The sequence below is a fragment of the Monomorium pharaonis genome, chromosome 6 (genome assembly GCF_013373865.1).
Source record: "Monomorium pharaonis isolate MP-MQ-018 chromosome 6, ASM1337386v2, whole genome shotgun sequence".
In the NCBI taxonomy this organism is placed as follows: domain Eukaryota; kingdom Metazoa; phylum Arthropoda; class Insecta; order Hymenoptera; family Formicidae; genus Monomorium; species Monomorium pharaonis.
Window position 1 is genome coordinate 21,718,510 of NC_050472.1, and position 11,886 is coordinate 21,730,395.

General features: G+C 32.1%; 3 protein-coding genes across 4 annotated transcripts; 1 reads left to right on the forward strand and 2 right to left on the reverse strand.

Annotated features, from left to right (window-relative positions):
• Window positions 1-1,497: 1,497 nt before the first annotated feature.
• On the reverse strand, window positions 1,498-6,441 carry LOC105834336 (actin-related protein 1). Its single transcript, XM_012676734.3, has 7 exons — window positions 5,837-6,441; window positions 5,448-5,512; window positions 4,090-4,416; window positions 3,629-3,938; window positions 3,340-3,513; window positions 3,062-3,124; window positions 1,498-2,945 (listed from the first exon to the last, which is right to left on the reverse strand). The coding sequence occupies exons 1-7, from the start codon at window positions 5,882-5,884 to the stop codon at window positions 2,802-2,804; spliced, it is 1,131 nt and encodes a 376-aa protein (XP_012532188.1). The 5' UTR covers window positions 5,885-6,441; the 3' UTR covers window positions 1,498-2,801.
• Window positions 6,442-6,545: 104 nt separating this feature from the next.
• LOC105829744 (coiled-coil domain-containing protein 25) lies at window positions 6,546-9,178 on the forward strand. Its single transcript, XM_012668809.3, has 5 exons — window positions 6,546-6,792; window positions 6,947-6,994; window positions 7,081-7,172; window positions 7,854-8,236; window positions 8,367-9,178. The coding sequence occupies exons 1-5, from the start codon at window positions 6,768-6,770 to the stop codon at window positions 8,446-8,448; spliced, it is 630 nt and encodes a 209-aa protein (XP_012524263.1). The 5' UTR covers window positions 6,546-6,767; the 3' UTR covers window positions 8,449-9,178.
• Window positions 8,934-11,702, reverse strand: LOC105829745 (queuine tRNA-ribosyltransferase catalytic subunit). 2 transcript variants are annotated; one of them, XM_012668811.3, is made up of 8 exons: window positions 11,562-11,702; window positions 11,291-11,489; window positions 10,776-10,865; window positions 10,483-10,636; window positions 10,237-10,369; window positions 9,985-10,146; window positions 9,706-9,874; window positions 9,293-9,637 (listed from the first exon to the last, which is right to left on the reverse strand). In XM_012668811.3, the coding sequence occupies exons 2-8, from the start codon at window positions 11,420-11,422 to the stop codon at window positions 9,293-9,295; spliced, it is 1,185 nt and encodes a 394-aa protein (XP_012524265.1). In that variant the 5' UTR covers window positions 11,423-11,489; window positions 11,562-11,702. The 2 variants fall into 2 exon arrangements, with proteins under 2 accessions (XP_012524264.1, XP_012524265.1); XM_012668810.3 differs by lacking the exon at window positions 11,562-11,702 and having other exon boundaries at window positions 8,934-9,637; window positions 11,291-11,497.
• Between the last annotated feature and the right edge of the window lie 184 nt (window positions 11,703-11,886).

Sequence of the window (11,886 nt, forward strand, 5' to 3'; positions counted from 1 at the left end):
CCTCCTAAAGAAGGAAAAATCCTTTTTCTATCTCCTCCATGATCTTCCATCTCTCTTTCGGATTTGTTACTTGATTGATTCTCTAGATTTTTATTGTGTTTTCTATAAAAAATGGAATAATTCCGATAGAAATTCGTTTCGAACAGTTCAAAGATATGTGCCTTCTTATTTTCTCTTTGAATTTTATATATTTTTATTCTATGTATATATGTTCATTAATTGTTTTGAAAACGGGACCCGGTTCTACAACTTACTTTAAACAGTTACGTTAAATCTATAGTTTTACAAAAATGCTCTATTCCACAACTGCATTAAACTTTAGTTAACGTTGATTTTCTACGGTCAAAGTTAAACGCCGAATTTTGGGCGTTTAATGAATCTAACCAAAATTTAATACTGCATTTGTGAAAAATTATCATCTAGCTTTTTGGAGTTATATTGCAGCAGTATCGCGATTTATTAAACGTTTCACAAAAAAGTATTAATTAATATTAGTATCTGTTGCTGTGGTGCTAACAGAAATCGAGGAAATTTTTCATAAAACAACGGTATAAATATAAAAGTTAATTGAATTATTGGATTTTTACTTTCGCAGATTGCATTTTGTAACAGAATATATGTATGTAGTAACAACATATGTAGAGAACATATATATATGTTATATTTTAATTATTGAAAAAATTATAATATTAATATAATGTTAACATAATGTTATTGATTGGTATTTAATGGATATGTAAAATAAACAAGAAATAAAATAATCATAATACATTAACTTTTATTCAGAAACAATACTATTATGACCAATGAATCATCAGCTTTTTTTGACGTTACGATTTTATGTGATTGAAAGTCACTTATTATTAGCAGATTTTTCTGGAGTGAGCAAAACAAGTTCTCATAGACTTATTCATCGGGTGACTGCTGCTTTGTATTTCGTTTTTCCCCATTTCGTTTCGAGTTTAACGCTAAATGCTAATCGAATCCTGACACTACATTCACACATAATTAACCTATACAAGATCAAGATCCTAGCTGATCCTAACATTTCTAGCACACTTGCTCTTTTCGCATTTTCAATAACCATTCTGTATTTAAAAAGAAAGAGAAACCTTTAAAAGTTTTATCAACTATAAGTTTAGCTAAACTCCAGTTAAACACGAAATGGATTGCAATGCAAGTTTAACCATAGCGTTAAATATAACTGTCATTTATCTAAATTTGATTTTGTAGAGGGCCTAAAGATCTTTTAAAAGATTTTAGAAGATTTCTATATGTATGTATTTTTTATATAACACATATTTAATGAATGTTCAATTATGCATGACTAAGTACATTGTGATTAAATTTGCAAATATTATTGAAAATAAGTCTAGAAAAAAATTATAAGTAACATAATATATAAAAATATAGAAAAAGGCCAATAGAACATTATTTAACAAAATGCATGTTATGTGGTTTTTTCGATTAGTTTATACATATAAAATTATATATATATATAAGTGTATATCTTACAATTGTTTATTTAAACAAAAATACATTTGTTAAATAATTAAAAATGGTATAAACATTTGTTAACACTAATTTTAATGTAGATGCCTTTACAAATTGTCTTTTAAATAATATATTGATTCAGGCGCGCATTTTCTAAATACTTCTTGTATAGCATCTCTTATTTTTGAGTATTTTTCCATTATATGTGACGTTAAATAATTGTCAACAATTAAGTTTCTGATGTTCTTGATAATCTTTTTCTTCGAACAGTGCAAGCATATATTTATATATATGTAACATACAATTCTAACAGATATTATATGACTGAATTGATTCTAATTAAATTATTGCTTATTATTTTCAAATATCGTCTTTTTTTGTTACATAGCGATAAGAAAAAGCGATAAATTTCCTGATAACTAAATCCCTATTCTTATCACAGTTAAAGCATACCATATAAATAAAAGATATCAAAGATTATATTCTCCTTCAGCATTTAATATACATGTAAAAATCAATATAGCTCATGCATGATAAAAGGTATATTAAAATCAATTGTGTAAAGCTACAAATCTCTCAATGTAATTGTAAAAATTCATATTTTAATCACGTGCACTTATGTGTGTTTATGTAAAGATTATAGATTTATTCTTTACGAAAGCATACATATTTACAAATACTTTGGATAAATGTTGCTGCACATAGAAATTACAGAATACTTCACTATATTGAAGACAAAATACAACACTCTCTCTCTCTCTTAATAAGTGAAGATCATGTATGTTCTCTTGTAATAGAGGAGTGTAATGTAGGAACGGGCCCACAACATAAATATATAAATATAAATAAATAAGTTATAAAATAATTCGGAATTTTATGATTGATAATTAATCCATTTGATTCGAAAAAACATTATTTACATTTTAAGTAGTCTTGTGAGATGTGCTAGCTTTTTTTTACTTTTACCATGTTATACAGTCTTTGCAGAAATATTCATGTCTCTATGTATATTCACACAACCATGTATACATATATATTTATCAAAATAGTTACATTAATCAATTAAAGCGAAAATAAGTTGAAACAATTTTTGCATTATGTATCGTGTGAGCCTTAAAAAATATAATTAGAAATGTCTAAGTAATGACTTCTTAAAATAATGATAGAAATTAGAAGAGTTATCCAAAATTATGAATTATGCTTGCTGCAATACATCTTATTATCGTGCCGAGTGTGTGTGCCATCATTTCGTATTACAATCAAATTATTCGTTATATAACATTTTTGAAAGTTTCTTTAAATTAAGTTCAAAATGTTTTACGATGAATAGCCCGTATACCGTCTTCATCGAATTCTCTCTTGCTCACCCACATCTTTTTAAAGGTGTCTAGAGAAGCCAAAATAGAACCTCCAATCCAAGTACTGTACAATCGTTCTTGAGGCGCAGATATCTGTTGTAACAGAAATAAATCCACATAATATATAAGCTGCTTTTAATTATATTAAATATTTTTAATTTGTTATTTAGTCTTATTCCTTTTTTCATTTTTTAATTCGTTTTCCTTACCCTTATTTTAATGTCTTTTGGCGACATTCTACGAATCTCCGATAATAATCTGTCACCGAAACCCTAAATAGAAAATGAGAATTTCGTTACATTAGTACAATAATTTTTTGGTATAAATAAAGAACAATTTTTAACACAACTCAAGTAGGGGTAGGCGAATAAACAATCAGAGCGGATCTCAATGCTATTGTGTCACTTACATATTTTCCAGTTCAGTCTAGTCTTTAAATATTTTTTTATTCCTTCTTTACTTCATATATATTGATTTTTATACTTACGCGGAATAATGTCGACCCTCCTGACAATACGATGTTTTGGAACAGAACCTTTCTCAAGTCCAAATCAGATTTTTGAATAGAATACGTTAATACTTCGTGAAGGCCTTCGCATTCCTCACCTATCAGATCTGGTCTAAACAGCACTTCAGGAGCTCTAAATCGTGCTGGACCAATCTATATCAAATAAGACATACATAAACATGTAAGAATAATTTAAACTTGTTATTTCAAAGTTATGTACGATTAATACTTTTCTAATACTTATTATCAGTTCAAGTTATTTTATTACCTCCAAGTGACTGCCGTCAGGTAACACATATTGAAACTTCTCCGTCTCTATTGTTTCTTCTTTTTGGGGATTGCTGGCGAGATAACACGCTCGCTCTTTAATCGTTCTAACAATTTCAAATTCCGCCGTGGTCTTGAAATTGATACCTTCCTTACGTAAAAGTAGCCTAAGGTGTCTTGTAACGTCACGTCCTGCTATATCAACTCGCATTATACTATGAGGCATAGCAAAACCTTCGTAAATAGGTACAGCGTGCGTAACACCGTCGCCAGCATCTAGAACTACTCCCGTGGTTCTGCCTGTCGCATATCTGTATTCATAAATAACAAATATCATTGTCATGAAATTCAGAATAATCTTTTAATGATAACAATAATATAATTTCGAAATTTTAATTTTAGAAGTAAAAAATAGTAAATAATTTTAGTAAATAAGGCTAATTATCACAGAAGATTACTTACAAACTAAGTACAGCTTGCATGGAAACAAATAAAGCTGGGACGTTAAATGTTTCGAAAAATATTTCAGCTGCCTTCTCACGATTCTTTCTGGGGTTTAAAGGTGCCTCTGTAAGCAAGACTGGATGCTCCTCACTGAACGTAGCTAACTGATCTTTACTATAAACGTAAGACCAGATACGCTCCATGTCGTTCCAATCTGTGACTACACCATGTTCCATTGGATATCGAAGAGATAAAAGGCCACGATGTTCCTCTGCTATTGGACCCACAAACAGATCTCCCTCCAAAGCACCAGCCATAACACGTACATGTTTTGGCCTCCCAATGCTAAAGACAAAAATAATACATACATTTTTTAAAATGTTGATACATATTAATGTATAAACTAAAAATTTTCTTCGAAGATTTCTATAATATATTTTTAACATAATAATCTTTTGATTAATTAGTTATAATCACGTTCTTAATTTGTTCGGAAAAAATATATCAAAAAAGAATAGATTCGAAGATAATTTTCAAATTCTGGATAATTTTAATCAACTCTTAAGCAAGGTCTACAATACATGAAGTAAGCATGGAGTAAGGCGTAAGAATAGGAGTAACGATTTTGCCGTAAGATGCTTACAACAGTCTAAAACGATAAAGCGTAAGAAATATGGCCAATTAGCAATGTCAATGATAGGAGACAAACTGCTGTAATTGGCTGAGTGTAACAGCATAAGCGTAAGAGTAAGAGTAGGAAATAAAATTTATTTTGCCTACACTGTTACGCCAGCTCTCTTATGCCAGAAGTGACGTTCTTATGCCTGCTTAAACTTACTCTTACGCCTTACTCCATGCTTACTTCACCTATTGTACACCTCGCTTAAAGCATAGTCTACAATACATGGAGTAGATGTGGAGTAAGAAGTAATAACAGTAGGCATAAGGCTGTAAGGCAAATAAATTAATTTTTCCTATTCCTATTCCATCTTTTACGCTTACGCCCAGCCAATTAGAGCACAGGAATAGCTGTGAATAGTGCAAATAATATTGTTAGTTTCATAAAATCGTAGAAAATTATATAGCAAATTGTTACCCCTATTCTTACTCCTTACTCTATGCTTACTCCATGTATTGTAGACCACGCTAACTTATCAAATAATGTCTATTATTTTGAAAAATTCTAAAATAAAGCCACATATACAGTTAAAATTTTGCTCTAAATAATTCTATTGATTGAGTAAATTACTAATTAGTTGATACCTAATTAAATCAAAGACTAAATATACGTCATCAGTATAACTTGTCGACAGCAATCTTCATAAAACAGAAAGCACTGTTACTTATTTCAATAATGTTCTTTTTGTTCTACTTACTAATTCGGAAATCTGCATTTAGGTATCTGATCACCTGCAAATCCCGCTTTGATTACGCCAGATCCCTAAACAGAACAAAATCATATGTAATAATCACACTACAGATTCTAAACCAAAGAAAGATTTAGCATCATCGTTATTATCATCATCATCATCATTATCATTATCATTATTATCATCGACCGAATTATCGATAGTAATCACAAACGACGTTCATGTTTAAAGATTAAATAAATAAAAATCAACCGGCAATGCAAAAATAAGCGTTCGACTGTCATCTTTAAAGTGACGAGTCCTCGTCGTCGTTGATGACGGCAGACATTGTAGTTTGACACATCGCTAGCTTTCTAGAGACGCGAGAAAGACTGACCTTACGGCCGGGCACTTACATTGTCGATAACCACCGGTTGATTGACAATCACATCATACGGCTCCATAATATGAAATTGGAATGTCCACGCGACTTTGTTGCGATCGAGAACCCACGATCGTAACCCTACAGCACCCTACAGGCACACACCTATTCTTTGAGCAGAGAGAAGCCTGAGAGCAGCCACCATGGCCTTTTTGGTGCGACCGAAGTGTAGATGTAGTATATCAGCTGGTATCAGCGCCAAACGTGGATATAGAACTACGTACTACGTCCACTTTTTGACACTGTCAATAAAATCGTTTTGTGGTATGCCACATCCACGTTTGGGCACGTTTGGGCCAAAGGGTAGAAATACAAGCTAGAAATACAAGTTCTATAAAAGCGAAAATTCAAATGTAAAAACAAGACAAATTATCTTTGTCATGTTCTGTGTTACCCATTGGCCGAGACATCGTGGCTACGCAGCTACACTGACTCTTCCAGTAGCCACCTAAAAAAAAGTTGACGAAAAGAAACGAATTAATTAATCGACAGAACAAAGTTAAAAAATAAATAAAAGTGCAAATTATGAGAGATGCATATTATGCATATTATGCATATTATGTAAGATGTTTTACTAATTAAATTAGCTGTTAACAATGTAATTCGCCTTAGTTTACATTTATTTCCTACACCCATTTTTTAAATACAACTATATATATCTTGCCTTCCTTCAACCGAGACGTTCGTCGGTCGTTCGAATGGAGTCATCAGCGATTTTGCGATTGCCTATCTGCGATTCTCGAGAATCATTCTCGAATCTCGAACTTCTCACAGTCGTGTTAATGGCAGCCTCCAATGGCTCTAATGTTAGATCAGGTTAAGTTGAGCTGGCCATTGTCGGCGGTAAAAAATATTTTTGACAGCTGACTTCGTTACACGTGCTTTACTCGAAATTTCTGTTAATAATGGTTTATTATTTTACAAGTGAAGGTAATTTCCGCTTTTTCCTAAAATATTCTTTTTATTTTTAATAGACCCAAAATAATATTCTCTTACGTTATTAATAATGTTATATTATCATTGATTAGATAATTTTATTTTATCATTGAGAGACTGAATTAATGATCATAATCTTCAATTGCAGTTGTACAACCACCCATTACCTTGTTTATGGGGGTTGATAAATTTGAAAGTGAGTAGAAAAACTTTCTAATTATTGATAATTAATAAAAATTTATGTATTATGCTAATATGATTTTTAAAAAATTCTACTCATAGATGAGGATCTCATTAAGTGGGGCTGGCCAGAAGATGTATGGTTTCATGTAGATAAATATTCATCTGCTCATGTGTACCTTCGACTGCGACATGTGAGTTTAATTATTAACAAGGTTACAAGAAGCAATGTGTTCTTGTTACAATTACTTTTTTTTCAATATTTTTAGTAATGAATTGTAACAGTGCTATGTTTTCTTATTTGTTACATTTTGTTGATAACAGTAATTTGACTAACTATTTTTATCCAGAGTTGGGTGCAAAATAATCTACATGTATACATGTGAACTTGTTTTATGTGTCACTATGTGAACAATAATCCATGCATGAATCATAGGAGATTCAGACTAGAAATAGTGAAAATTATATTTTGATAAGTTTTTAATATAAGACATGTGTTAAACATATGACAAAGTTTATTTAACTTTTGTCAATGCATTGTCAAATATTATTTAAGCGTTTAATATGCATATAATAAAATAATTTATAAAAAGTTAATCTATATCAAATTTTGAATTTTATCACTTTACTAGAGATAGGAGATAAAATTCTATATATTTTATTTATCCCAGAAATTTGTATATATAATCTATCTAATTTATTAATGTAAAAAAATAATGTTAAATTTAAAGTAATAGTAACAATAACAAGTTATTTGCAGAAAAAAGAACTTTAACAATAATGAGTTACTTTAAAGTTTGTCAATCTTGATTATATTAATAAAAAATCTTTCTTTTAATGCTAAACAATGGTATAAAATTGTTTTTTTATTGCAGGGTCAAACAATAGACGACATTCCCAGTACTGTATTAGAAGATGCCGCACAATTGGTGAAAGCGAATAGTATAGAGGGGAACAAAATGAACGATATTGACGTCGTGTATACAATGTGGTCGAATTTGAAAAAGACACAAGGTATGGAAATCGGTCAGGTTGGCTTTCACAAGGACAAGGATGTACGTAAGATTCACGTTACTAAACGTATAAACACTATCGTGAATCGCCTCTATAAGACAAAACGTTTGGAGGTAGTAAACTTCAGTGCCGAGAGAGAACAGAGAGATAGGAATGAAAGGGAGGACAAAAAGAAACTCTTGAGGGAGCAGAAGGAGAAAGAAAAGGTGGAGGAAAAGCGACGTCAGGAGGAAGCAGAGATGAGGTAAACCATAATTTTATAACAATTCTATGATATAAATCATATCAATTATAGAGCATAATAATAGTTTTAGTGATCCTGTGTATATATATGAAACATAAATTCTTTAATATAACAGAAAATCTTTTTTTAGGAGTTATAATTCCCTGTTCAACACATCCAACATGACTTCAAATACAGAAACCAGTGGATACGATTCAGACGATTTTATGTGATGAAGATAACATTTACTTGTAGCGCGCGCCTTATTTTATAGTCTTCAATAAGATACTAAAAAAAAATTTGATTGGGGTCGATAATATAATATAATCATTTGTGCACATCGTTAATGAAATTTCATATATATTTCTTTTATAGATTTGGAAATTCTTTCCCGAGTTAAAATACACATATTAATATCAATCTATGAATTGGATTTTATATCGAGTACGAATAAAATTTTTTTCATATACTTATCGACTTCTTTCGAATCCGCACTCATACATACATGAAATTTTCAGATACATTATTCTCTTATACCAAAGCTCGTAGCTCATTTCTGAAAGCACATTATTCTTTTCCATAATGATAAGGGTGCATAACAGTTATTTTGTATATAAAGTCTTTAAAACTTAGTGCTGCAGATTAAAGTTACGAGACGACTACACAAAACTAATTTTCTAATTTTGTCTTTTACATGAAATTATAATTACCCACCACATAATTTGTTATTATCTATACTTTAATTCTGGAGAAGGATTTACAATTCTATGAAATCAATTAAAAGCAAAGTGTATCCGAAATTCAATCGGTAAAACAGACGACTCCAGCATCCCCTTAAGCTCGCACACGCGCGCGCGCGCGCGCGCACACACACACACACACACACACACACAAGAGGCTTGCAAATACTTAGATATGTTACTATAATCTTAACGTAATGTGAAAAATAAATTATGGAACTAAGTTATGGAAATAAATTACAAAAATCTTTATATAATAATTCTAAAAAAATATATGTTATAGAAAAGGGATATTAGTGATAGTTTCCGTCAATAATATTAATTATTAATTTTAGTTTTACAAGAGGGTAACATTGACAGCTTCTAAAGCGTTAATTATCCATGTTGGATAATCCTTATTGGGATAAACTGTCAACATATAGTTCTGTATGAACTTAGGAAATCTTTGTGCTTTTATACTATCTCTAATGTCTCGCATGAGCCTCATTTGAAATGCAATATTGTGAACGGTTAGTAAATGACACGATACTGTCTCCACAGTGGCAATTTGATGCAGATAAGCACGCGTATAAGTCTTGCAAGTGCTACATTCGCACGACTCGTCTATAGGTTTCAAGTCCTTTTTGTATTGTGCCTGCCTTAAGCTGAGCTGTCCAGTTTTTACTAGCGCGCAACCGAACCTCTGAAAGTTTGTTAAACAATTTTCACATTCTGCACATTCAACTATATATTTTAAAATAAAATACTTACAGCGGTTCTTGTCGGGAATACGCAATCATACATATCGATACCTAACGCACTACATACAATCAAGTCCACTGCGAATCCAACACCCATGAGATACCGTGGCTTATTCTTTGGAAGGATATTCGTCGATAGGTGAACCATTTTCCAAAAATCGTCCTTGCTTTCACCACCACTGAAATTACAAGGATCGCTATTATTATGTCATGTAAGATTTCAATACTTGTTTTACAAAATCCTTATTCATCAACTACATATATCGGTAAGTAATCTGGCATCTGGCACCTCAAACCTCCCACGGCATATCCATTCACCTCCCGTTTAATCAATTGGCGTGCGCACTGAGATCGTAATTCAGGATTGAGACCACCTTGTACGATCGGAAATATACTTTGTTCATCTGGTTTTTCATGCGCTGACAAACAACGGTCCAACCAACGTATTGTTCTAAAGTAACATATTAAATACTCATTCCAAATAGACAATACTTAGATAATATATAATGCATCAAATGTGTATTTACAAAGACAATTATACCTGTGCATCGCTTCTTCGACCCTTGGTCCGGTTAAAGTACTCTTTACAACATCGTCGAGCTGCATGATTATATCGGCTCCAATTGCATTTTGAATTTGAATAGAGTGTTCGGGTGTCAGCATGCATTCAGACTCTGTGTGAAATATCATTATAAACATTTATAAACGTTGTAAACATTATTATAAGAATTATATGTGTGTTATGTTTGTAAATGTATTCAAAAATATGTCTGGCTATACATAGTACCATTGTATGGTGATTTAAACTTAACGCCTTCCTCTGTTATTTCAGCTAGCTGTAACAAAGAAACCATTTGGAAACCACCTGAATCCGTTAACAGGGCTCTTTTCCAATTCATGAACTTGTGCAAACCTCCAGCTTTACGCAGAATATCTGCACCCTGTTAACATAAAACATAAATTTTGATATGATGCAATTAAAATTATTTTGTATAATTTAACATAGATCAATTTGAGTCTTGAATGAGCTCGTTTCACAATCAATTTTTTTTTTTCAATATATAATACGTGATTTCTTACAGGTCTGTTTCCAAGATGATACGTATTCCCAAGAATTATTTGGCAATCCAATTGCTCCAGTTGCTGGGGCAATAATCCTTTTAATGTCCCCTAAAATTTTTATTGTTGTACAGATTAAGTCATAAAGTCATTATGATTTTCAGGCATAAACTAAATTTTTTTATTAGAAAATTTTATTAGAAATTATTAATTAGGAAAAAATAAACTTAAAAAACTTACAATTTTTAAATTTCGATAATCTTTAGCTGGTATTTTATATCTAAAACATCCTCAATTCAAAAGTTTTGTAAGGAAATATAAGAAGCATTAATATTTTTTCAAGAAACTAGATATAGAAAAGAGATTTTATTAATCATTTAGTATTTTAATTTCAGAGTCTACCAAAATATTTAATATTGAAAATCAAGACGTTATCCTTTTTACAAGAATTTTCTGCTAGCTTTGAACATTATAAACAAGGGGTCTTTAAAATATTTCGCGCAGCAGTTGCGAGAAGGAAAAAAGGTTTTACAAACCTGAGTTCCCACCGGCATGAACACCGGCGTATCCACGTGATGATGCACAAGGGTTATTTTGCCGGTTCTTGCTTTCGTGGTCTCGCACTCGGCGAGCACCTCGAAAATCAACGGGGCTTTCCGATTTGCCATTTCTACCGGCGATTTACGGGCAAGTCCCACGTTCACCGTAGTTGTGGAGTACGACTTGTAAAACAATCTGGACATAGAGAAAACGAAAAACTAAATAACTGTGTCACGCCGCATGTCTCCTCTTGAAACGAAAGGTTACATCACTACACGTCATTCTCTCCACGTGCCTCCGTCTCGGCGGTCAGCACTCTCCTCTATCTAAAACGGCTAGGGCTGGAACATACATGCGTGTCCCGCGCACTTACTGGACACCCTGTATACCAAAGTGCGCGTGTAAATAGAGTAGCTGACCACTGTCGCATTGACCACGTTCGAAACTCCAAGGCAGGAAAGAGGTATATCCGACAATTATATTGAATTATACTCGCGACACGCTTCGCGGATGTTTGCGCTATGACGATCCCGCGGTGCGGTGTCGACGCACCGGACGTCGCTTCCTCGAGGAGAGATCCGGCTCGCAAGCG

Excerpts from the sequence above, each read along its gene's own strand:
- LOC105834336 (XM_012676734.3), bottom strand. The coding sequence starts at position 5,884 with ATGGAGCCGTATGATGTGATTGTCAATCAACCGGTGGTTATCGACAAT. Across the intron at positions 4,417-5,447 it reads AAATGCAGATTTCCGAATTA|CATTGGGAGGCCAAAACATG; the intron begins GTAAGTAGAACA and ends TTTTGTCTTTAG. Across the intron at positions 3,939-4,089 it reads ATGCAAGCTGTACTTAGTTT|ATATGCGACAGGCAGAACCA; the intron begins GTAAGTAATCTT and ends TTATGAATACAG.
- LOC105829744 (XM_012668809.3), top strand. The coding sequence starts at position 6,768 with ATGGTTTATTATTTTACAAGTGAAG. Across the intron at positions 6,995-7,080 it reads GGGGGTTGATAAATTTGAAA|ATGAGGATCTCATTAAGTGG; the intron begins GTGAGTAGAAAA and ends TTCTACTCATAG. Across the intron at positions 8,237-8,366 it reads CAGGAGGAAGCAGAGATGAG|GAGTTATAATTCCCTGTTCA; the intron begins GTAAACCATAAT and ends ATCTTTTTTTAG.
- LOC105829745 (XM_012668810.3), bottom strand. The coding sequence starts at position 11,497 with ATGTCCAGATTGTTTTACAAGTCGTACTCCACAACTACGGTGAACGTG. Across the intron at positions 10,866-11,290 it reads TCATGCCGGTGGGAACTCAG|GGGACATTAAAAGGATTATT; the intron begins GTTTGTAAAACC and ends TAAAAATTTTAG. Across the intron at positions 10,637-10,775 it reads ATCATCTTGGAAACAGACCT|GGTGCAGATATTCTGCGTAA; the intron begins GTAAGAAATCAC and ends TTATGTTAACAG.